Here is a 24,422-nt window from a genome sequence, read left to right as displayed (position 1 = left end):
TAATTTCAATTATTTATATATGCCCTTAGAAAAAGGCGAAAAATTCGCGAGTATTTGAAAAATTTGGCGAAGATGTCTAATGTTCCGGACTTTTTAAGAAATAACATTTTTCTTCGGTTTAATTTCTTTATGGGTAGACAATTAGAACATGTTTAATTTATTTATTGATGACATGATTATTATGTATAATATTGTTTTGTATGTTTGGTTTAGTTATATTGTGTGTATATTTTTTATCCATACACATCATTAACAATGTACGGCGTAAATGTCCAAGTATTATACATATAATTTCGAAAATTATTACTTTAAAGTAATAGGTAAATTAACAATGTACATGGTAAACGTTTCTACTGGTATAATAAAAATAGGCGTAAATGTACAAGTATCGATACAATCATATAAGTATCAATACTTATAATTTCAAAGTCTATTACTTTAAAGTAATATGTAAATTAAAAATGTACACGTTAATATGTTGATAATATTGAAAATAAATTAAGTAATTAACATATTTTGTTATCATCAGATTTCTAAAACCACATCAACTTTAAGCAAGCGCTACCTATTAAATTAAATAAGCGCTACTTGTTATGTTATTGTAGTTGATAATGTTTCTAGTAATTAACTTATTTTGTTATCGTTCTAAGGCTCTATCAGCTTAAACTTTGGAAACATTTTATGTGTTACCTAATATATTGATAATATTGATAACAAATTAAGTAATTAACATATTTTGTTATCGTTGGATTTCTAAGACCTAATCAACTTTAAAAAAGTCTCTATCTATTACGTTAAATAAACGCTACTTGTTATGTTATTATGGTTGATAATATTTCCAGTAATTAACCGGTTATGTTTAAGTCAAAAAAATTACATACAACAATTATATTATCAGTTATTACCATTATTATTACCAACACAAATAATATTTCTGGTAAAAACATATAACATTTACGGTAATACTTTTAACCGATCAACTATTTAACCAATCACGTCATTTTTTAGTCGTATTTTAACTCCTCACAAACAAAACCTCATGATGAAATCACTATATCCAACATTAAAATGCAAACTTACTATTACCAGACAGGAGGAAACTTCTTTGTTTTGCAAGTCTGTGAATCCTGCTCTCAACAAGGATCAACCTGAACTTGGAATCCTTGTCCTTCCTGTTCCTCTCCAAATGCTTGTGGATGGCAACAACCTTCTTGATGAGGTGATACAAATCCTAGAGAAATTTCAGGGTCGAGACCTATGGATACATTAGGTTAATCATACTAATATAAGAAAACCAAAATTGATGAAACCATAAGATGAAATGAAAGAAGAAAATGATATCGTAGGCCTTGAGGATACGCAAGATGTTGCTACCAGTGACGCTCTTAACCTGAACAATACCATGAGAATCACGAAGAACGACACCAATCCGAGATGGGGTCAAGCCCTTCTTTGCGAACTTGCAAATGTTTTCCTCGACCCGAACACATTATCGTTCAATCATAAGAAGAAAAAAAATCAAGGGCACTTCTATCAGAAAGGAATCTGAAAAAGAGCTTAGATTACTAACGTATTGAGAAGAGACCTTGAGCCAGCTTGGTGGGATCTCTTATAAGGCAGAGCTGAGGCGGAAATTCCCTTATTGCAACAAAAGGAAAAATGTTAAACAATGTAAACAACAGAAGTGTATATATATACACAGAAAAAGGAATAGATGAGGAGGAGGAGAAAGATACCTGCGACTGTGCATACGACCCATGGCGGCAGCGGCGGTAGTGAGGCTTCTCTGTTTCCCGGTATTGTTAGGTACATGGAGTCAACGTAAATTATTTTACGGTCAACGTAAAAATCAGCCCCAAACTCCGTAAAACAACTTACCCTTTGAAAAAGGGTAAATCATTTTCCAGACGCTCCTTCATATTTTCCCTTACCTCTCTCCACACCCAAAATCAGTCGCGATCCCGTGGCCTCTTTCTCACTGGCGAAACTGACTCAGGCGTACGGTCATCTTATCAGGTAAATCTCTCTTTTCATCTTCTCGGTTCTTCTTCTTTGAGATAGATCTGTAACCTCGATTTATTGTTTATGTTTTTCCTTGCAAATCAGAGTTATTCCTAATAACTTCAATTGTTTTCATCTGTTGATGGTAAACCTAGTTTGGGTTTAGGGTTTTGGAGTCATCGGAGGCTGCAACCTCCTCCTCCCTCCATCGAAGTCCTCTCCTCGGAGGTTCCTATTTCTAAACTTTTAACCTTGATTTTTGAGTAAATTTTTTTTTGATTTGTTGATTTTGTATTTGAAGTAGATTTCTTCTTCTGTGAATTACACTGTGGAGCCTGTCAATTTAGGCGGCCTTACTTACTCAAGGTGAACCTTTGAACCTTTGAACCTTTTTTTATTAAAGAGAACAAGAATGAAGCTTGTATTGAAGTAGTTTTAGAAATGAATAAGAATCCATTAAATTTATCAAAGTTCTCTTGTAGATTGATATTATCTTTATAAATTCGAAAATGCTAAACTCTAAGTCTTCCATTCTTTAGGGAAGGGTGAGTATTGATGAGGTTCTTGGATTGCATAACTCTGATTTAGTCCCTGGAATCTATGAAGGTTTGTAATGATGTTCCTCTTTTATCTTTTTACCATACTTCATTTTTTTGCTCTCATATTGATTTTCTTGTTCTGATGAATGCATTTTGAGCATCTTTTCAAATAACGAACACATGGTGATGATATATTGTTAAAGCTCTGCAATCCGAGATTCAAAATGACCATCTATCACTTGAGGGGAAAGAGTGTTAGAGGTGGGTTCCTAATTCTAATTGATTGTATATGGCTCAAAAATGGCACTCCAAGATATTGGCTTCACTTCTGGAATCTTGATTGTCATCCTCACTGACTTGATAGATTGTTTGTGTTATTATTAGAGATCCTAGTGAAATGCCATGTTGCTATGTGTTTACTAATATTCTTAAAAAAAACAAAGTGGAACGATAATTCATGCCTGCACAAAGTCATTGGTTTTTACTTCCAACCTTTTTTTGACACACTAATAGCTCGATTAGTTGACTTATGTGTTACCGTGGACACTGGCCAACACCCATATGTTGTTCAGGGGAAATTTTATTTCGTACTGGTTTTGTGTGTGATGATTTTCTACATAAATCAGTGTAGCTTATGCTTTATAGCTGTTTTTTTTTTTCAGGTCCCTCTGGCTTGAATGTGGAAAATGTACTTACATATTACTAGAGTGGCATACGAATTTTTGTAATACATTATTAACGTTCTAATATTTCTAGCATACGTAGTATTCAGCTTTGGTTTCTGGTTAGGTTCTTATCACCCGGACAATTTGACTTGAAGAAACTGTCGTTGTTAGATTTGACTTCTAATAATGATGACTTGAAATATTGAATTTGTGAATATAGATCTAGATAGATGTCATTAATATCTTGGCCTGTTTTGTTTGCTGAGTTTCATCTAATTGTTTTCAGCTTGGATGTGGCCACTGACTTCCTGGGATATTTTCTTGTCTCATAGTAAATTCATGCATACTTGACCAAACTATGTTGTGATGGGAGTATTTGGTAAAGTTTCATCATCATTTTTATCTATCTTCAGGGTGCAGCTGAAGTGCATTTTCAGGACTTCAATATTGTGGTACTCCGGTGTCTCACCATCCCAAATGTAAATGCAACTCTTTTGGAGAAGTCTCAACCAGCCACAGCATCCTCTAATTTACGGGAGGTATGGAAGCTTTCGTATAAGTAGATCCTCAATTTTCGGCCCATTGTGTATTTAGTGTGCTACAATACTAAGGAGTGAAGCATGGGTTTCGATATTTGAAGAATAAATAATGTAACCGTGGAAGTTCAATTGTGACATGAACATTATGAAATGTAAATTTTACTTTCAACTTCTTCATTTTTCTCTTGTCTAAACACTTCAAATGAATTATTTTAAGAGAAAATAATCTCAGTGACCGAAAATGTCTTATAATATACGATTTTAACCAATTTTTTTTGGATTTGTCAAAATGACCAACAAATTCGCAACGCGATCTCAAATTCGCAACGAGAATTCAAATTCGCAACGCGAAAGTCGAAATTCGCAACGCGATAGTCCAAAATCGCAATGCATTTGTTTCTTAACTCAATTTTCGCCAAGTACATTGCCTTCTCAAGCATTGATTAAATGTGTTCCAACTTAATTATCTTGGCCACCGAAAGGATGTTCACTTGGTTAAATGTGTTCCAACTTTCAAATGTTAAATGTTAAATATTTCAACTTAGCATTGGAAACAAGTGTTGGTAATACTCAATCCCACATAGTATTGGAAACACTATTGGGAATGGGTATTTAAGGCTTGAATTCCCACTTTCTTATTGAGTGAAAGAGAATAAGGGGGACTCTCGCGCACCGCCGTCGCCGTCTATCTCGTCGTGGTCGTGGTCGTGGTAATACGTGTCTTCGACACGTCCGCACGGATACTATATTTTTAGAGAAAATTCTTAAGAAACAAATGCATTGCTATTTTGGAGTATCGCGTTGCGAATTTAACTTTCGCGTTGCGAATTTAACTTTTGCGTTACGAATTTGACTTTCGCGTTGCGAATTTGACTTCTGTGTTGCGAATTTGACTTTCGCTTTACGAATTTGGAACCTGGGTTGCGAATTTGAGATCGCGTTGCGAATTTGTTGGTCATTTTGGCAAATCCAAAAAAAGTTAGTTAAAATTGTATGTTATAAGGTATTTTCGGTCACTGAGATTATTTTCTCTTATTTTAATACATTAGAATAGAAAATGATGATCTCTTACCTTCTTTCTTCCTATATTTCCTTCCTATTAAGTAAACTCAATTTTTTAATAATGATGTACTACTATTGTTGTTTTAATAATGATGTAATTTTAATTATTTACTTTGATAATATATTTTTAATACATTATCAAGATTATATCAATTAAACCTACATATAATATTAATTATAAGTTAAAATTTAATTTTGAAAATGCTAATAAATAAAGTATCATGAATACTTCAAACCTAAAATTGTGTATTTATAACACAATCAACATAAATTATTATATTATCTACAAATTTAATTTGGTGTACTTATAGAAATAAAACATTTAATTTCAAAATTTTATAAAATACAATTTTATAAAAATAACTTAAAAAATTTTAAAAGGAAAATAACAAGAAAAATATAAAAAATATATACATTTTTACTAAAAAAACAGATTTCGTAAATTGTTTTCAGAAAAACTAACAAAACAGTATAAAACATTTTACAATGCAACATCCAAACAATGTAAAATGTTTTCTAAAAAATGTTTTCTGAAAATATAGTTCATTTTCTGAAAACTATTTTCAGTGAAACAAACGGACCCTAATAATAAGTCGTAGCCTCTTATCACTTTTATAATGTGTCTTGTGTTTAGGGTTTATATTTGGGCCTTCTATCACTTTATGCTACAATCTGAAAGCCTTAATCCGTCCAAATTGATATATGAACTTTGTAAGTTGGCTTTTATTACACTGCAATTTGAAAGAATTTGATTATCTAAAATAATTTACTTGATTCCAGATTGGGTCTCAACCCAAACGTGATTACTTAAATTTGATCTAAAATTCAAAACAAATCACACTAAATGGAAACTGATTCAAAGTTTAGTTTTTTTTTAAAGAAGATTCTTGTATGTTATTAATAGCAGAAGGAACATACAAGAATAATAATTTTGGAATGAACCTCGTTCCTAAAATTTAAATGGAGGAAAAAGAGTGTCCAGGCCAAAATTACATCGATCGAGAGCCATTACAAACGAGCCGCAAAACGTTGCACAAAACAAAATGTAATCGATACTCAACCAATCGCACCAGCAGCGAATCGATTAAAACCGTTACCACAAGCAAAGAAACGTTCTAAGACTCAAGAAAATCAGAACTAAAACCATCCATGATGCATGCACAGCAGTGAAATATAAAGGCCAGCAACTATCTTTAAAGAGACGCAAACAAAGGTTACCAGCACCTTGTGGTCTTGGGATCGAGTCCCACGGGAGGCAATTCATAAGTGTCGGAGGTTTTCTACGGAAGTTACTCTCAACCTAGCGTTGGGGCAGCCTACTACCCTACCTATTTTTTAAACAAAGGTTACCAGCAGCATTGGCTGAGCAAAGGTAAAACCACGAAAAGGATAACACCTTAGAGGGAAGAAATCCAACATGCGAGCCCTGCAAAATAGAGTTTGGAGGCAGAGACCCAACCAACACACGAGCACTGATCCCTGTTGCAATCCAAGCTCTCATCCAAGCAATAACGCAACTCAAGAAATGACACCACCAAGACACAGAGAGCAAAACCAAAACAAGAAAATGGAGAAGCACAAATACTCGAACTAAAATTAACTTGAATTTAATTTATCTAAATCTGATTCGGACTGAATATTAACTCTATTTTAATCTGATAATTAAATTGAAGTGAACGAATAATTTATTTTTGTTATTACCTACTTTTTATCAATGTGATAAATAATAAAATAGTGTATGTTTTATTCTTCTTTTTATATTATAGGGTAAATTATACGAGTGACTATTTAACTATTGTCCGATTTCATTTTTACCACCGATGTTTTGATTTAATCAATCAGACCACCCAACTATTTAAATGGTTCAATCAAATCACTGGCCGCTAACTTCTAACGGAGATGGTGATGTGTCATTTAATAAAATTGGAATAATTATACATTTGGTCCTTAATACTTACATATTCTATCAATTTAGTCTTAATTTTAATTTAATTTAGTCCTAATTTTATGATTGATTTTAGAGTGAATTTTATATTACTAAAATTAAATTATTGGTTTTATTTAATTTTAACAAGTATTTTTCTACTATGAAAATTATTATATATATTTTTAATTTTTTCTCAGAATATATTTTAATGATATCCTACGTATTTTTTATATTTATTGTTAACAAAATTATTTTTAAACTCAACATTCTAATAATAAAAAGTTCTCTAAAATAATTATTTTTCAAATAAAATAATTATAAATCATTTAAAAATAATAACATTTTAAAGTCTTAAATTTATCGTCTACATAAGGAAGTTCGAGGATTATAAAATTATGAAAATAAATTTTTAATAAGATGAATTATGGTTAAATTTAACTAAACAAAAGAGCAGGGAAGGCAGAAAAAAAACGAAATGTAAGAAGCAAATTAATATAAAAATGGGTACAAAAAGGAAAGAAAATAATAACTTAATGTACATTAACAGCAGATTTACATTTTATAATTCTGGATTATGCTGTTGAACTTCATGACGGAAAAACTGGGATTTTACAACCTCGCAATTCACAGCACAACAGCCAAAATTATAAACATGAGAATAAAATAAAGAATAAAAAAATTAACTCAATTTTGATTCAGTTTCAAGTTATAATAAGGTTTTGAAGATGATCATACTTGTATCATCAATGTTATCTGTTTATCTGAGCGGATACAAGCAAGCCTTGTTTACTTCAATCGACTCCTCGTTCTCTTCATGATTTCCTTCGACTGGCTTCGTATCATTGTTCTCCGGAGTTTGTGTTGTTGGAGCTTGTGTCGTGTCTGTCTGCATCGGGTTGTTGCCATTGAATGCATTGCCCTCGGCATCCGGTTTTCTTCGTAGACCGAAGAATTTATCTTCAAGCAAGTCGGGGTGTTGGACAGATCATTGGTAGGGACCGTTTTCTGTAAAGTTTTACCTTCACCGTTATCTTCTAGCTTGTTTGTCATATTGGCTTTTGATGATGGATAGATGGGCGAGAATGGCTTATGAACCAGTGGCGACTCTACTTCATTAGCAATTACAGCATTTGACGAGTGCTTTCGAAAGGGAGTGTCGGCAGTTCCCAGGCCTCTTTTAACTGCAAATAGAGAAAGTGTAAGGTTTCATACATTTTGGCTCATCCAGCAAGAATCAAAGGTGCTTTAGCAGTAAGTACAAATTTTGATGGTTGGTTACCGTATGAAGCAGTTGAGATTAGAACTGTTAATTATAAAATACGGTACAAATATACAAACATATCAATATATATATATATATATAACACAAATTATTAATGTGATAAATTTTTACAACAATATGTAGCCTTCCTGAGCAGCTACAAAGTTAAACCGAGAAATAAATCTATAAATCAGTTTTGGGTAGATAAAATTCTTCTGGTGTCAGGGAAAGTTAAGATTCTGACTAATCTTAAACACGGATACAACATGAATACACGGATTGGCAAGTCTAACTGAGAAGTTCTGATTGTAACAAGGATGGATAGAGAACTTACAAGCTGGGAAAGCTGGAATGGCATCATCCTGCCGATGATTTAAACAGTCATTTTGAAACATAAGCTCAGTTTTCTTGTTAGAACGTATTTGAGGAGTCCTTGGTCCCAGGGCGGTTCTTTTAAAGCTATACTGCTTGGAACACTTTTTTGCACTCTGCGGCTTTGATAGGCTTAGTTTTGAAAGATGAAGTACCCCTGGCTCCACTATTATCTGTCCCTGAAGTTTCTTCTGGTCCTGATCAACAAAAAATGACTATTAAGATCAGCTTCAACAAGGAAATTGCCACATAATTACATATAGCCTAGTTTCATAAATTGGCGAAACAATATTGACGTATGCAGTGTGATTGGGAAATGAGTTTAGTTATCTTACCCGCAACTTATGCCGTTGTTTCTCTATCTCCTCTCGCAAAGTAGCGTAATTTTCGAGCATAGAAAGGAGAGAAATCTGGATAGTGTAGAATTGGTCAGTTGGACTGACCTTGCAATTTGATTATTGTTTTCGTGTCATACTTGCATTTCATATTTATATAAATTTTGACGTGATAATAATTTATGTCATATAGATTTTGATATATTAACTGAATCATGCTTGTATTTCTTCACTGCCGTCTAATATCATTAGGTCTACAGTTGGATACTTAAAGTGTTAGCAAATATGTAACATGAATATCAAAGGGGGTAAGTTATTAGAGTACGCACACCATCATACAAAAATGCAGTCTCTCTCTCCTCTTCCCAAGCCATGGTCTTTGAAGTCAATGCCTCAGTCATTCCTGTATTAATTGAAATAGAACAGTTTCAACACCATGTTAACTAATCCTACTCAAAACAGGTAGAAAATAGAAATTCAATGGAAGAAATTTCAAAATTTGGGCAGCATGGTGTGAAATGGTAATTACAAATCTACGTTTAGTTTTGTGACAAATGTACCTGGAAGTTTATTAACTAAGGCACGAGCCTTCTCAGCACGCTTGAGTGAAATATGAGTTCCTTTTCCAAAATTATATCGGTTTTCGTCCTGTAAAATAACATACAATGAAGCAAGGTTACCATCCTAGGACCAAAAGAAAAAAATTCAGAAGAGATTACAAAAATGCTCACCCTGTTATATTCCTCAAGCCAACACTCCTCCTCACATGCCGCCAACCATTTACTGACCTTTTCAAGTATTTCTTTTCTGCTAAAAGCTTCCTCTTTAACCTTAGCAATACAAAGTTCAATTTGTTCTAGATTGGTTGCAGCATCAACAACTCCTAAAGATATAAAGTAAGAATGACACTGACTAGAAAAAGGGGAGAAAAAAATTTGACATAATAAATGGTCTGATGAAAATGATATATCATTAGCATGTACCAGGCTCAATAGCTTCAATGACATCTTCTAATTCAGTGTCCGGAACCAGGTGTGTCTTCCTACAGAGATCCTTTAGCTCTGATCTCTTCTTGAGGACAAGCTCTTTCATTTTGCTGGACTTTAACTCTTCCAACCGAGAAACTTCTGCATCAACCTACACAGTATAACATATTTATTTCTCTATTAGTCCAGAGTAAAGCACTTACATTTATAGAACCAAGAGAAGATCAGCTAAACCGGCCCCTTTAAACATGTATTGCTTACATTGTTGATAAAATCCTCAGAGAGAGTGTTGGTTTCAGTAATTTCATCTTCTGAAGCAGCTACGTTACGTGTAACATTCTGAAATTTCTGTTGCTCCTCAATCGGTGTATCCATCAGATTCCACAACTCCAACATGGTAGTTGCAAGATCTTGCAGCTTTAAAGTATCAAAGAATCACTATTATAATCAGAGAGAAAGGAGAGGCCAATGATTTTGCAGAACGCAAAATACTAAAATTCATTTTTACCCTTTCCATCCTCTGTATCTTAACTTCCCGCAAGCTATTTATTGTTGTACCTAACAGCTCAATCGTATTATTGCTAATACTCCTCAATCCTTCAAAGTCACCTAAACTAGGATGGACCTCGGTAACTATGAGCTTGAAATCCATACCCATCACTGAGCAGAGGGAGTTCAACATGTTAAGGAGGTCCTTAACCTGCTTCAGACGATTACTCTGCAGAAGAGAGAGATGAGTCAGCAAGCAAAAGATAACTAAGAGCCTTCATGAGGTGGAAACAATAAAGAATTGAAAAATTAAGAAATCTGACCTTCGCTTTCTGAAGTTCATGGAGCTGTCTGTGCAATTCTTCAAGCTTCAACAAGGACAAGTCAGTTTCATCTACAAGTGTTTCTGAGGAAACTGATTCCGTGGATCCACTTATCTCATTTCTTATCATTTGTATTTGGTCCAGGACGTCTATGAAATGATTTATTCTTTCTATCTTCCTTTTCTTCATCTCCTCCACCTGCAGAAGAATTTTCCCGAGCTTTTCCTTCAAGTTTCCAACTTTTAGATCCGACTGAAAATGTTTGAACCATAAGTAAATAGTTGAATCTAATAGGAATCTTTTCATCCAGAATTTATTGTTCTTTCATTCCTGACCTGCCTAACATGCACTGGCCTCTCCCCCATTGCTGAACAGATAGCAGCTAGTTCAGCTTCATTATCAGCAATTGTCTGCCTCATATTAGCTTTAGAGAGCTTTGCGTGATCTACCTTTCTTCTGTAAACTTCCACATACTCTCGTTCAAGCTCAAGCAGCATTTCATCTCTGTCAGCATCTGTCTCCCCGATTTCATCCCAAATGATCTAATGTTGTTTTTCAAGGAACCATTAAATTGTAAATATTAGATTAATGTTCAAATTTTTAGAATATAAACAGGGAAGAGGCATATTTGAACTGGGAATTATCTTTCCAAGAGACAAAAATAAAAGATTTAAGGTATCTTCTGTGTGGAATGTTCCACAATACCTGAAGTTCACCTAGAAGGGTTGTACAAGTTGTTTCTAATTGAACAAGTGGACCAATTCGCGGAGTAGACATGAAAATAATTCATTAATTCCTGACAAAACCAATATCTTCATATCAGAAATGATCCCAAATTATGCACCTAGAGCAAGCTAGGAGAATAAAAAAAGCAGATATGAAATTTCAGATGGTATAAAATGGCCGTTCAGATAAATTTTAGCAGGAAGAATGACAAGCAAGAACAATGAAACTGCAAAAACAAAAAGTGACAGAAAGTATATAAGCACAGGCTTTAAGCTTGCATTGTAACATTAACATCGCTAATTATTTTTATCCCAACTCTAAATTTCTAACATGAAGAAACCTTTTTATGGAGTATTATAAGTTGAAATTAAAGAATCTGTAGCAGCTACATCCAAATTCGATGTAGTGGTTGTCCTAAGACAGTAATTTTTTTACTATCTTATATAATATATACAGCATTCTGGATTTCCATAGTTTTCTAACTTAAATTAAAATGAAATTTAAACTAAGAATTGATTACAAATGACATCTTCGGATGAAAATGCAAGGAAAAGGGGAAAACTGATATTTGATCCATGACAATAAGATAACCTAATTCCAAAGTGTTTAACAACCTTGTTTACCATTCAATAACACAAAAAACATGACTTCATTCTAATACTTTAAGTTATCAATCACCAAAAAATTATTCAAGATTAACAGTAACACTATAATAACAAAAAATACAAGAATTAGCCTCAGTTTTCACGAAAAGTGAAACAGGGGGATATAAACATTAAGGTCTCGTCTAGTTTTCGGGTTTTTTTTCGTTTCTAAACTTTGTCGTAAGTCAATCAATTCCAACCTCCAAAGCTATTGACCTAGCTTTTCACGTGAAGATTAATGAACCAATTTTAACGACCTTGTTCACCTCTCTATACACTAAATCATGATTAAATGTAAAAATTTAAATTACTGATCACCAATTAATTGACAATGAACAATTACAATATCATTAGAAAATATAGGAATTCTCCATTTTCACGAAAATTGAAGAACAGGAGATAAAAGCTTTAAGCTCTCTATAAGCCCCTTTAATCAAGAAGGAGGTTTTTAATGAGGCCTTCAATTCCTATAAAAAAAAAAGCTTTAAGCTCTCGTCTCGATTTTTATCTCACATTTTCTCGTGAGCCAAACTTAAAAAGAAATTGACGGGAAAGAGAAGTGCAGAGTTGAAGACAAACCTGAAGAAAAAGAGATTAAGAGGAACAGTTATTCCCTCTCAGAAGATTTGTGTTTGTTTCATAGAAACAAATTTTTTTGATTTAGAGAATAAAATGAAAGGCGTGCCCACAAAGACGCGCGAATTGAGGTTTGAGGTCAATGACTGCGTTGGCGTTTATGGGAAAAAAAAACCATTGGATAGCGCTGATCTGTTACTAAAGTTTTTAGGCTAAACTACATATTTAGTCATCCACCTATTCTTATTATTCCGTTTTGGTCACTAGTCAATTATTTTCTTAAAATCATACTTAACGTTACATTTTATTTTTGTTTTGGTCACCTGTCATTAAAAAATAAACAGAACCACTAATGTGATAATGTTTTTTTATCATTTTTTTCAATGATGTCATGAAATTACCTTATAATGAATTGTAGGTATTACCATTAATTTTTTAATAACGAGTGACCAAAATAGAACCAATCATAACATAAGATATGATTTGAAAAAATAGTTTGGTAATCAGCACAGAACTGCAGTAATAAGTGGGTGACTAAATACGTAATTTATCCAAGTTTGTATAACAAATATGTTCTCTTTAATTTCATGGGAAGATTAGTAAGTTTAAATTATTTACTTAAATTTGATTTATATAGTTAAAATTCTTTTTGATTTTATTTTGTTGATGAAAAAATTGTGCTGAAGTAATACATGAAAATCCTATTGTATTTAAAAAAAATCAATACATAAATATTAATATTATTAATGATTTATTTTTAAAAAAATAAAATCTTAATACATTATATTTTCGAGCTGCTCACGAGATTTTCGAGTCGAATATTAAGTAGCTCGTTTCGGCTCGTTAAGAACTCGAGTTGAGTCCATTCGATCCGAGTATTTATCGAGCCTTTATTGAGTCGATATCGAGTAGCTCACGATCTGTCTCGTCTCATTTACAACCCTAATTGAGATAATATTTAAAAAATATATTTATAATTTATTGTTATCTTTTGAAGTATCGAGTTCGACCGCCGCATATGTTAGAGGTATAAGTGTTTATTATCAAATGATTAAGAGTCTTTGAACTTTTCATAAAATAATTCCAAAACTATTGGACTTTGAAAATTAAAAAAAAATGAAATTTCCAATTATATTTCATATATTTAAGCCAAAAATAAAAATATTGAAGGTAATATATTAGAAATAGGGATAACTTCGTAAAATATTTGGGTTACATATTTGTATTTATAGACCTTTCTCTATGGATTTTAAATATGATTGAAATAAAACATAAACTGTTTGAACTCATTTATCTAATAAAAATAAATATGATTTTTTATTCACCTTCAAAAATTTTATTTATATTTTGGCTTGATTTAAATTTAATTAATTAATCCTCGTTGTTATTTCTCTTTCTTTCTTTTTCTTGCGTTGCTCTTTTATATATATATAACTTTTCACCACTAACGATAATATTAGTCTTGAATTGATCAACTGTTAATTTTTTTTATCTTTTTCATTTTTCTTTTCTTCCCTTTCATCCCGTATAATTTAATTATATTATTTTTTATTTAATTAATCTTACCCTTTTCTTATAAAAAAAATAGATGATTTTATCCATCTTATAACGTTTTCTTTATCTTCTCTCGTAGCACATTTTATTTTCTCATTATTAGATTTAAAGTCGTCATCTCTCTGGATTCAAATGAAATTTTTTTCTTTCAATCTTCATGCCCACGTCGACCATCGTTCTTGCAACCGTTGCAGTTGATCGAACCTCCATTTGATGACCCAAAACCTGATAAACCCGACCTTCTAGTTTGCAAAAACTCTAGCTTTGCACATACTTTTGAAAACAACACCACGTTTTGGTTCGCCGACAACCGATGTTGGTTTAAGCCTGGACTTGTTTTTGTTTTCTTATCTTCTTCTGAGGAGTCCTTGGCTCGAAAAGTTGGCTTACCCTATTTTGAATAAGACGAAACATAGACATGGGGAAAGAACTGATTTCCTAGAAGAAGAATGGCGGGAAGAAGAGTTAAGGGTGTTTTAGGTATATGGATTAGAATTAATGTTTTTAAAGTTTTGGGTATTTTTTATAATTTTCAAAAATTTTGGGGTTTTTAATAAATAATTTTTTTTTTATTTTAAATAAAATTTTCAAAATCTTCTAAACATAACATGTGTCACTTAACAGACTTTTTTAACGGTCATTACATTCGAAAAACTTAAAATGATAACATCTGTAACTTTAGACAACTAAATTGAATGAAAAAACATTCAGGGGCCTAAATGAGAAAAAGGGTATAATTTTGGCACCTTTTTATATTAAACATTTTTAATTAATCAATGATATATGATCTATTGACTGACTAATACATATCAAATTTTATAAAAGTATGTTATGATGGCATAGCACCCATCTTATTTTTCATTTCAGTTTTAAGGAATAAAGTTAAGCATTCTCTCAAATCTATTATTTTTGTCGTGAGTTATTTCCTCTCGAAGTTGTTGTTGCTTCCACATTTTGATCTAAGTCTTTTCACTTAAGTTGTTCAGGCTGACTTAAGCGACATTTCTTTCAGAAATCGTCTAAGGCTGCACAGATTAACTAGTCGATACTTTAGTCCCGTGACAAGTGGTATCAGATCATGTTTCGAAGGAGAGAGATGGCCCCACAACAACAAGGTGAGATCTCAACAGTTGAGGGGATGGGAACCGGACTACCGATAAGAAGCGAACGAATTCTAAGGATGTCGTTGTATCCTTAAAAAAGAGGGTCGCCAAACTTAAAAATTTCATGAAGGAAGTTAAGGAGACCTAGGACGAGATGAAGCAACGTTTTGTGAAGTTAGAGTCCTTGGAGGACGGAGTAAGGTACGAGGTACAAGGATTCTCAACTAGGCATTTGAGAAGTTGGAGCAACGAGACAATTCCCTTGAAGCTGCGATGATGGATTTGAAGGAAGAGATGAAAGAACACATGAGGAAGCAAACAATCACTATGAAAGTTGAGATGGTGGAGGAAGTGAAAGAGCTCAAGAACGAGCCACTCATTTACTAGGCCTCAGTGAAGCACATAGTGCTAGCTGGGGTAGGGCGTCTAAACCCCATATTGATATCCCTAGACCGAATAAGTTCAAGGGGATAAGGGTTGCCCAAGATGTAAAGAACTCCATTTGGAGAATGAATTAGTACTTTCGAGCCATGGATATCATTGATGATACCGAGAAGGTAAATATTTCTTTTATTTATTTGACTGATGTCGCTCTTCTATGGTGGTAACATATATGTTATGAGGAAGAGAGTAAGGAGCTTTCCATTAAGACGTGGAAAGAATTCCAAATCGAATTCAAAGAATAATTTTACCCGAAGAACACTTAACATGAGGCACGAGCAAAGTTGTGACAACTTAAACTTGACCGTTCAACCCATGAGTATGTCAAACAATTCACCGAGCTCAAACTCCAAATCCCAAACATGAGTGAAGATTAGGGCTAATTTGCTTTTATGGATGGACTTCAACGATGGGCCAAAATGGAGATACAAAGTAGAGGAATCCAAGAACTCTCCAAAGCACTGGTCGTGGCTAAATCCATATCAGAATTAAAAGTCAAGAATACCAAGTCTTCCATACCAAAGCCTAAATTTAAATGTAAGGGTGGGAGAGACTGTGATGTGCTGTCCAAGGAGGGATTCGAGAAGTCTTCAAGTGACGATGAGAAGTCATCAAAGAAAAGGACTTACAAGCAAAGAAGGCCATGGTGGAAGAAGAAGGACAAACCATTCAAATGTTATCTTTGTAATGGTGAGCACGTGGTAAATGATTGGCCCAAGAAGGCCAAATTGATGGCCATCATCGATAAAGATGACGATTTAAGGAAAGAGAAAACAAACTTGACATAATTGCGAGGATCAATATCGTCTAGTCAACAAGAAAGATGAAACAACCGAATAGCCACCAAGGCAAGGGTTCATGAGAGTTATAAAATAGCTCAGACCAAGTCGAATTGCCCAAGAAGGAAGACGAGCCTACGATCGATGAGGCTGTGGGGCTTGGTACCATGGTAAAGAGTTTTGTCAAGGCGAATGGATGCCAAAAGCAGAAAGAGTTGATGTATGGAAACATCAGCGCTGTGGGACAATTGAAGAGTGCTCTAGTGGACACTGAGGCAACTTGCCTGTTCATGTCCAAGAAAGTTATCGATAATATTGGTCTCAAAGTTAAGCCAGTGAAAGGTGTGATCAAGACTGTTAATTCCGAGGGAGTTCCAATAGTTGGAGTGGTGCGTAAGGTAGAGTTAGAGATTGGTGGTTGGAACGCCAACGAATACTTCAATGTAATATATCTGGATGATTTTATTACGTCATTGGTTTAAGTTTCCTTGACCACATTGATGTTCTTTTCATTTCGTCCCAAAATGTCATGTGTATCTTGGATCCAAAAACGGTAAATTGATGTGCCATTGGTTTGAGATAAGGAAAAGAGACCAAGACGCTCGCAACCATTTAGCTTGTCGAAGATGTTTCGAAGTATATGAACATCATTTCCAAGGCTACCATTGGGGACACAACCAAAGAAGGATTGAATGAACCCAAGCCAGTGTGGGGCATAGAACCCACAAATCTACCACCAACTGGCAAGGTAGAAGGAGCACTGAACTTCATGGAAGAAAGGCCATTGTAGAAAGAGTCATCGGACTCAATGGAAAAAGGATGGCTAATGCATTTTGTATGCAATGACGCCAGGGGTTGTGATGTTATTTGGCAACATGAGTTGAGGCAAGCGGTTTATATGGAGGGACGCAACAAGCAGATGGCATTTGACAATTCAAGAGGTAGATAGATCAGTACCACTCTAGTCACACGATGAGGACGTTTCTAGATCCAATAGGGGAGAATGTCATGGATCGCCAGTCCGCGATCGAGGTCAAGTACAAGTCGATCAGCCAAGATGATGTTTGTACCATGGTGGGCCACCTTGGGCGCCACCAGCACACCCTGGGCCACCTTAAGGAGCCTGAAGCACCATCCTGGATTACTTTAGCTAAGTTGGCCCGTTCTTAGAATAAATCATTTCTTTTATTTATTTTATTTTAATATATAACACTATCCTTTTTGTTTTGGATAAATTATCCTTGGTTGTTTGCTTCGTTGGCTTTTCTATAAAATGGACATCGGTTTGATTTTGCCTTATTGACTTTTCTCGCATTCCATGCTTTCTTTCGTTCATCTGCCGGTTCTCTCGCCGTTCCCTTCTATACTACGAAGCAATTTTGTATTGTACCAACTAACAACCCCTTCCCTCCACTTACAAAATTATGGTTTCACCCATTCAATTCATCAATCCAGTTCATTTCTTTCTCTTCTTTCCTTTTCCTTGCTTCCTAGTTTGCTCTCACTTTAGACACAGAAGGGGGAAAGGCCAAATCCAATGGATTTTTGAAAGTTTAACAGCTCTCTCTCTCAATTTTTGGAACAAGTTCGACGGATAGAGAGAGAGAGAGAGTGGTTTCGCAATTTCACGACGATTTCTTCTTTGTTGGTTATTGGGAAACAAACAAATCAACGAGCTCCGGTTTTAAAGGAAATAAAAGTATATCGAGATTATGTAAGAAAATATTGCACGAATAAAAATGAAAAGAAATGTTTGAATTGTGGGTATTCCTTTTTTCTTATTTGTCCATTAATTGTGGGTGTCTTAAATTCCGTGGTTTTGCAGAGAAGATTTGGGTGAAACACACACACACACACAGAAAAGAAAAAGAATGGTTGCTGAAATCGCTGAAGAGGAGCAATTTTATTCCATCGAAGAATCGATTGAGGTTGGACAGTTTTTTGATATCGAGTACGAGTTTGATGCACCGCAATGCTATGATTTCAGTTGCCCAGAAACTGACTGGGAGGTTAAAGAAGCCGAACTCTGGTTTGAATCAGCTGGAAGCTATCCGTCTTCGCGTAAGCCTTTTCTTGTGTTTTGTTTTTTATGATCGAATCATTACGCTATCACATCGTTTTTATTGGTAACTCTTCTGATAATCTTTTAATATGTTTTAATTTTCAGCTTTGGTAATAAAGTTGAAATGGAGATGTGAATGTGATATAAATGAGGATGGAGAATATGACAATTGCTCAACAGAATGTGATGAATATAATGGAGGTATATTCCTGTATTCATGATTTTTTCTTCTTCTGTTTTTTGTTTAATTAGGATGGTAGTTTATAATTGGTGCTTTTCTTTGCAACTTTTGTTTGATTTTGCAGAGTCAATTTGTAGAGATTATTAATATGGTTTCTTTTTGAAGAAAAGATCTTTTTTAATAATCTGCCAAAAAATCAATGATAAATAAAAGAGAGCCTAGAAATGCAATGTACTAATATTCTTCCATCCCTCGTTTTATTTGTGGATCAGAAGCATGTGATCCGTGCCACGAAGGTAATCTGGGGGCCAAAATTGATTCTCTGGTCAAGGCATCTCTATCTAGGAGTTCAACGTTGATGAAACCTACAGCAAGTTACTTGGCGAAGCAAAATCAATCTCGAATGGTTCTTTCCAATCAATTTCAGAAAAGGTATTACTCTATTATTATTGGATACCATTATATGCTCTGACATTGGTTGTTAGAAATCTTCTTTAATTTGAATTTTGGCCTCAAATTCAAGGTTTAATTCTCTATTGTAGTTATTTTCAACCCAAAAAAAAAATCTCTATTGTAGTCATGATAAATTAAAAGGTTTTAACTTGGTTCCTTTACTACACAGCTTACAAAAGCCTGCTGACAGATTCAATAAGAGTCCTTCCTGCAATGAAGATGATGCTACCAAAAGACAAAAGCTGGAAGAAGGTTACTTATGCAAGGTGCTGTCACTTATGTTTATCTCATATAAGATTGGACCTTGTTTACCTGTATTGTGGTTCAAATGGTCTGTGTTTATGGAACCAGACCAATCATTATGATTCACTTGTGAGAATGTTAGAGTTTACCTCCTATAATTTTCCATGTGATGTTGAAAATGGAAATAATCTGCCTGGTCAGATTTTAAGTGATAGGGATTCTAAGAAAGCAATATACACTTTGAATATGTTATGGCCAAGAGTATATTGTAACCCAAGCTGTAATTTGGTTGATGATATTGTTGTCCCCCTCCTTCTTAGTTGTATGTATCATGACATATAGCTTTGTTTCTGCTTTGGTTTTTTGTTAGTGTTACATGTTACTTCACTATTGTTTTTTATTTTATTTGAAACTGCATATATAGCTGAAATTTGTTTGCTAACCATTGGATTTTGGTCTAAGAGGATGTTCAATAATTATATTTTTTGCAAAGCAGGCTGCACATTTGAAGCATCAATCTAAGTTTGTGCACAAGAAACTGAAAACAGTAAGTTGTTGAATTAAGAAAGTGTTTTTTTGTTAGACTAATGTCAATTGTATTTTTCTTTTTTTGCTAACTACCCGGGGATTATTTAAACATGCCATCACCATGTGTATGTGTTTGCAGGGACAATAAATCTGTAATAACGATTGAGTTAACATTATCAGTTTTCTAAACTCTCTGAGTTTGTTGTCCAGGTCCAATCTCTTGATAATATTCATATTAAACCTAAAGTCACAACCAAGAGAACCAGAGCTACAAACAGCAAGAAGGGCTCAGAGACATAGGTGCAATTGATTTCCTATCATTCACCCCGAGATTTTTTTTTTTTTTTACTTTGCATAAAAGCTGATAACCAAATGGTGATAATTTCAGGTCTAAAGATAAGGCAGAGTCAGATGGAAATGCAAAATCAAATGTTCATTTGTTTAAAGCACTCCCCTTAAACAAAAAAGTTAGTACTTTTAGATCTAAAAAAATATTTTACTTGAAATTTTCTGGAACATAATTTTTTGGAGAAGTTTCTAGGATCTTTGATGTTGAATGTGTAGTCTCAATATTTTATTTGGACTTGATAGATTCTTGAGGCACCTTCATTTCCCCTTCCCAAGAAAAGCCTGCCTCAGCCACCGGAGTTTCAGGTATTTGATAGCCAAAGGAACTTACTATTTTGTCTCCTCTTATGGTTGCCTTTATTGGCATTTTATTGAGAAATCCTGCATGACCCTTTTCTGGATAATTTTGTGACATAGAATGTACTTTTTTTTCATTGTTTTAGGTGTTTCATCTAAGGACATCTGAGAGAGCCAAGCAGCATGCATATAATACGGTGGGTTATTTATAATTTTATTTATATACTGCTCTCGTATTATTTTTAAGTGTTCTCTCAAGTTTTAACCCAATTTGGGTTCTACATGTCAGTACTCAGTACTTTTTATAATTTTTGGGACTTAAGAGTTAACAATCCTCTTTGCAGGCAATGAAAGTAGCTATGTATGTGTCAACTTCAAGAAATGAAAACACAGGCCTCAGAAGGTAATATTACTTTGACTTTTAGCTTGACTCAGTTTTTTCTCTTTGAAGCTTTTGTTTTCCTTCAATCTCTTGATGTTCTTTTCCTTTGTTTGCAAAGCTTCAAGTCTATCAATTCATTAGAGGAGAAACATGAAGCTGTTAACAAATCTAAAGCTTGTTCTCCTGATAAGAAGGTTGTTCGGATGTACCAATTCTTGTTCTACAGATATTTTATTAAAAGTAATTATTGAATGCAGAAACACTTTATTGGCTTTTCAGGTAACTTCTAGTAAAGGTGCAAATGGTGTCCTTCAGAATATGAACCAAAAAACAGCCACAACGAGGCTTCCAAATGAACCAGCAAAGGAGCTATTAAATAAGGTATACATCTTACTTTTTCCAATATTTATTCAGCAACCTTTAGCCTGAAATGAACCATCTAAAATGTTTTTGGAATATCCACACCTTAATCATCCTTAATCTGCTCTTGATTTGGGTTTGATAATATTTTGCTGCTCGCTTGCATGCATATCCACCTCTCACCATCTTCTGAAATGTCCAAAGAAAAAATGGCTATTTCTGAAGTCGGTTCCATCAAATTTTTTATTTTTCGGAAGCTAAAACATGTCAATGAATTATATTCTTATTAAGTTCTTCCACTTGTTGAATTAAGGGATTGAAAGAAAATGAGCCAGGTACTCTGCTTCTGCAGCATCAGGTACATTGAATGATGATTATATTCACCCACTAGTTCACAGAATTGAAGTAATTTGACACATCTTCCTCCTGATCCTTGCATTAACATTGAATATAAAATGTGGAATTTGTAGACCGTGAAAGTGGTCAAAGAACATTTGCAGAAGAATGGACAAATGCAGTACCAGTGTAGAAGAGAAAAGAATATTGGAAAAGGGCGACAAGATAACATTAGTAGGTATAGCCTATTTACCCTGTAGGATTTGAGATGCTCGTTTTTTTCCTCCCTACTTTTGTCAGTAACTTCGATCTATCAATTTGTTTTTCTTCCTTTTTTGCTATAACATCTTGGCCTCAACAGCTTTTGCTACTTTTTCCGAGATTAAAGGCTGTGCTAGTTAAATTTATGCCGTTGTTTGTAATTTAGCTTGATGGATCAATAATTAAACACAAACTAGCCTGTTGACAAAAACAGTTCTGTTTTTAGTTTTAGAATTCTCTTGCATCTAAAGATTTTCACATGTGAAACAGGTCAGATATCTGGATTATGGGCTCTGCAGTGTCTTGACGATTGATGACTATTTCTTATCATCGGAAATTCAATAATTAAATCCATATGAACATTTGATGACTTACTTAGCCCAAGACATTCTAATCTGACCAGGCTGCCATTTTTTGGTTTCTGCAACTGAAGCACTTTTCTTGTGGTTTTGGGGAAGGGTAGAGTGTTTGAAATGAACAAGATAGTCTTGAATTAGGCCATTAGGCCATGTTTTCTGATTTATGGTTGAAACCAAATCATCTCTCTATTCATCACTCATTAACATATATATTTCAGCTAGTATTTACATTGCATATCTTTGACAAGTTTATAGATATGTATTTATATATGTACTCACATTTTGATGCATATAGAGGATAAATGAATGATCTATTGAATATGGCATTTAAGAACACGAATCATATTATCTTCATTTACTCTTTTTTTTTTTTGTCACAGGAGGTTGAGACTTGATGTAGTCTGAAGTCCCTCAGCAGTTTCGGTTGTCACCTTCTTCTCACGCTTCGAAAGCGGGCAAAACAGCAAGCATGTTTTTGTTGACAACAGTGGATACTTGTACATAAATAATTGAATTGTATTTATTCTATTCCTTGATAAGAAAATAAAGACTTTTGGAAGATATAGCAATGTACAGCAGTCGTGAGATTTGTGTTAGCTTTTTTCATGATTTCCAGAAAAGGAGAAAAGGAGCATGAAATGTTCATCATGAAAGCTGTATACGTGTCTAAATGTTAAATTTGAGGAAACTAGTAAAGCTGGTCCTCCACTCTTTATGGAAACATCTTTACACACTAGGCATGCTAAAATATCCCCATCAAGTTGAGCCAAATTTAATTGATAAAATGTTTAAAATATTTCCTGTAATCAGTCGAATGAAACTTTAGCATTAATTAAAAGTAAAGTCATACACTTGATAATAGTTCTAATCAAAATAATAAATATGTAAATAGAGTAAGATGGTGTTTATTAATGGAGGAATAGTGGAAGGGTGAAGATGGTGAGGGAGAAGAATAGAAAGGAAGAGGGGTTAAATTGATAGAATATTGAAATATTGAGAGTTAAATTTTTAGAATTCCTCTTTGATGCAAATAGGTAGCCGAGATTTAGAAAGAGAGCATCTGCAAAAATCAAAGGGGAGAGTTTAGATTCACAGGAATCATATAGGGATGAAAGGCAACCACCACATTCATTGTATATTCAAAAATATTTAAATAAAGGATGTTTCTTCTTTTTTTCTCCAGAAAATTACTTCTCTTCTTGTGTCATGTGATGCGAGTACGGCTGATAAAGAAACTCATGGAACCTTGTACGCATCAATAAAGCTACCTAAGGGTTCCATTACTCGTTCATAAGCCAAAGGATTCAAGGATTAGGGCGTGAACATGTTTAATCAAGCGTGGAAGTCGTAGATTTTTTAACACAATGTTTTATGTCTGGGCTTCGATTGGACATTGAGAATGAGGTATTGGCCCAACAACCCACTTCTATGCATGAAGTTCTCGCCCAAGTCGGTTTCCACGAGAAGAAATTAAATGAGGTAAAAACTGACATGCCCCGCACACTTTGCTAACGAACCAAAGGGGTTATCAGGCCTAAATGCAACAAAGGACAGTGCTACTATTGTGATGTCAGTTGCCACATCCGCTGCTGAAGCAAAAGTTAGACGCAACAAGCTAATCCCCTTGCTCCTTATCGAATATCTGCTGCTGAAGCACAAGTTAGACCCGACAAAGACGTGTGCTACTACTGTGAGGCCCCATTAGTACCGAGGTATAAATGCAAGGAACCTCAACTATTTTTTTTATAAATGATGATGAGTGAGCAAGAATGACAAATGGTGAGGTAATAGATTTGGTGTAGAAGGTTGGCAACTGATGAGCTTTATAAAAGAGTTTAGGGGAGCAGCCATTAGCTTCATTTAATTTTTATGTCATGTCATTAGAAGAAACTGAATTAATTTTAGGAGTAGCTTAGATGGCCGCCCTAGGAGCAGTAGTTACAATGGACTTCTCCAATTTGACATTTGAGTTACAATGGACTACAAATGATTGACACCGATGCCATTGCAGGTTTCTATCGATTACAAATACAACCTAAGTTTGAGTTTGTAGTCGAGGAAGATCGAGAAGAAATACTTCAGTTGCTAAAAGAGTCCGGGGGGGAGGGGTTTGCTGCGCCAAGGCTTTGCCTCCTATCAGGGAGATTGGTCATGCTGTTTACTTGGAACCAGGAAAACCACCGGTCAATGTGAAACCTTATCGGTATCCAAATTTTCAGCAGGGTGAGATCGAGCGACGGGTAAAGCAAATGTTGGAAGGATGTTTAATTCAAAGGAGCAACAACCCTTT

At 34.3% G+C, this 24,422-nt stretch overlaps 3 protein-coding genes and 1 long non-coding RNA gene across 5 annotated transcripts; 3 read left to right on the top strand and 1 right to left on the bottom strand.

The window, feature by feature from the left end:
* Positions 1–1,344: 1,344 nt before the first annotated feature.
* LOC120191757 lies at positions 1,345–3,896 on the top strand. 2 transcript variants are annotated; one of them, XR_005522726.1, is made up of 5 exons: positions 1,345–2,016; positions 2,157–2,229; positions 2,306–2,367; positions 2,541–2,607; positions 3,619–3,896. It is a non-coding gene; the product is annotated as an uncharacterized LOC120191757 (long non-coding RNA). The 2 variants fall into 2 exon arrangements; XR_005522725.1 differs by having other exon boundaries at positions 2,541–2,801.
* Positions 3,897–7,465: 3,569 nt separating this feature from the next.
* LOC120191811 (65-kDa microtubule-associated protein 9-like) lies at positions 7,466–11,294 on the bottom strand. The gene is made up of 12 exons (XM_039194722.1): positions 11,205–11,294; positions 10,835–11,041; positions 10,500–10,751; positions 10,196–10,405; positions 9,949–10,104; positions 9,685–9,838; positions 9,433–9,584; positions 9,262–9,349; positions 9,031–9,104; positions 8,702–8,776; positions 8,329–8,563; positions 7,466–7,914 (listed from the first exon to the last, which is right to left on the bottom strand). The coding sequence occupies exons 1-12, from the start codon at positions 11,274–11,276 to the stop codon at positions 7,520–7,522; spliced, it is 2,070 nt and encodes a 689-aa protein (XP_039050653.1). The 5' UTR covers positions 11,277–11,294; the 3' UTR covers positions 7,466–7,519.
* Positions 11,295–17,690: 6,396 nt separating this feature from the next.
* Positions 17,691–20,251, top strand: LOC120191682 (protein TPX2-like). Its single transcript, XM_039194597.1, has 8 exons — positions 17,691–18,036; positions 18,148–18,383; positions 18,490–18,585; positions 18,838–18,997; positions 19,188–19,284; positions 19,758–19,808; positions 20,000–20,089; positions 20,178–20,251. Exons 2-7 carry the CDS (start codon positions 18,194–18,196, stop codon positions 20,087–20,089), a joined length of 684 nt encoding a protein of 227 aa, XP_039050528.1. The 5' UTR covers positions 17,691–18,036; positions 18,148–18,193; the 3' UTR covers positions 20,178–20,251.
* LOC120191683 lies at positions 20,179–22,690 on the top strand. Its single transcript, XM_039194598.1, has 9 exons — positions 20,179–20,256; positions 20,381–20,443; positions 20,581–20,631; positions 20,779–20,837; positions 20,935–21,010; positions 21,096–21,197; positions 21,490–21,534; positions 21,647–21,750; positions 22,513–22,690. Exons 4-9 carry the CDS (start codon positions 20,782–20,784, stop codon positions 22,535–22,537), a joined length of 408 nt encoding a protein of 135 aa, XP_039050529.1. The 5' UTR covers positions 20,179–20,256; positions 20,381–20,443; positions 20,581–20,631; positions 20,779–20,781; the 3' UTR covers positions 22,538–22,690.
* The last annotated feature ends 1,732 nt before the right edge of the window (positions 22,691–24,422 follow it).

This window comes from Hibiscus syriacus, unplaced genomic scaffold (genome assembly GCF_006381635.1).
Source record: "Hibiscus syriacus cultivar Baekdansim isolate YM2019G1 unplaced genomic scaffold, ASM638163v2 tig00116971_pilon, whole genome shotgun sequence".
NCBI lineage: Eukaryota > Viridiplantae > Streptophyta > Magnoliopsida > Malvales > Malvaceae > Hibiscus > Hibiscus syriacus.
The sequence above is the reverse complement of the archived record's forward strand: the minus strand, read 5'-3'. Positions and strand labels throughout refer to the sequence as shown.

What these genes read in the sequence shown, in the direction of transcription:
- LOC120191811 (XM_039194722.1), bottom strand. Translation starts at nt 11,276, where the DNA reads ATGTCTACTCCGCGAATTGGTCCACTTGTTCAATTAGAAACAACTTGT. An exon ending in CCCTTCTAGGTGAACTTCAG is followed by an intron (nt 11,042 to 11,204) that starts GTATTGTGGAAC and finishes AAACAACATTAG; the next exon opens with ATCATTTGGGATGAAATCGG. An exon ending in CATTGAAGCTATTGAGCCTG is followed by an intron (nt 9,585 to 9,684) that starts GTACATGCTAAT and finishes TTATATCTTTAG; the next exon opens with GAGTTGTTGATGCTGCAACC.
- LOC120191682 (XM_039194597.1), top strand. Translation starts at nt 18,194, where the DNA reads ATGGTTGCTGAAATCGCTGAAGAGGAGCAATTTTATTCCATCGAAGAA. An exon ending in TGGAAGCTATCCGTCTTCGC is followed by an intron (nt 18,384 to 18,489) that starts GTAAGCCTTTTC and finishes TTTAATTTTCAG; the next exon opens with CTTTGGTAATAAAGTTGAAA. An exon ending in TGCACAAGAAACTGAAAACA is followed by an intron (nt 19,809 to 19,999) that starts GTAAGTTGTTGA and finishes TTTGTTGTCCAG; the next exon opens with GTCCAATCTCTTGATAATAT.
- LOC120191683 (XM_039194598.1), top strand. Translation starts at nt 20,782, where the DNA reads ATGAAAGTAGCTATGTATGTGTCAACTTCAAGAAATGAAAACACAGGC. An exon ending in CTTGTTCTCCTGATAAGAAG is followed by an intron (nt 21,011 to 21,095) that starts GTTGTTCGGATG and finishes TTGGCTTTTCAG; the next exon opens with GTAACTTCTAGTAAAGGTGC. An exon ending in CTCTGCTTCTGCAGCATCAG is followed by an intron (nt 21,535 to 21,646) that starts GTACATTGAATG and finishes TGGAATTTGTAG; the next exon opens with ACCGTGAAAGTGGTCAAAGA.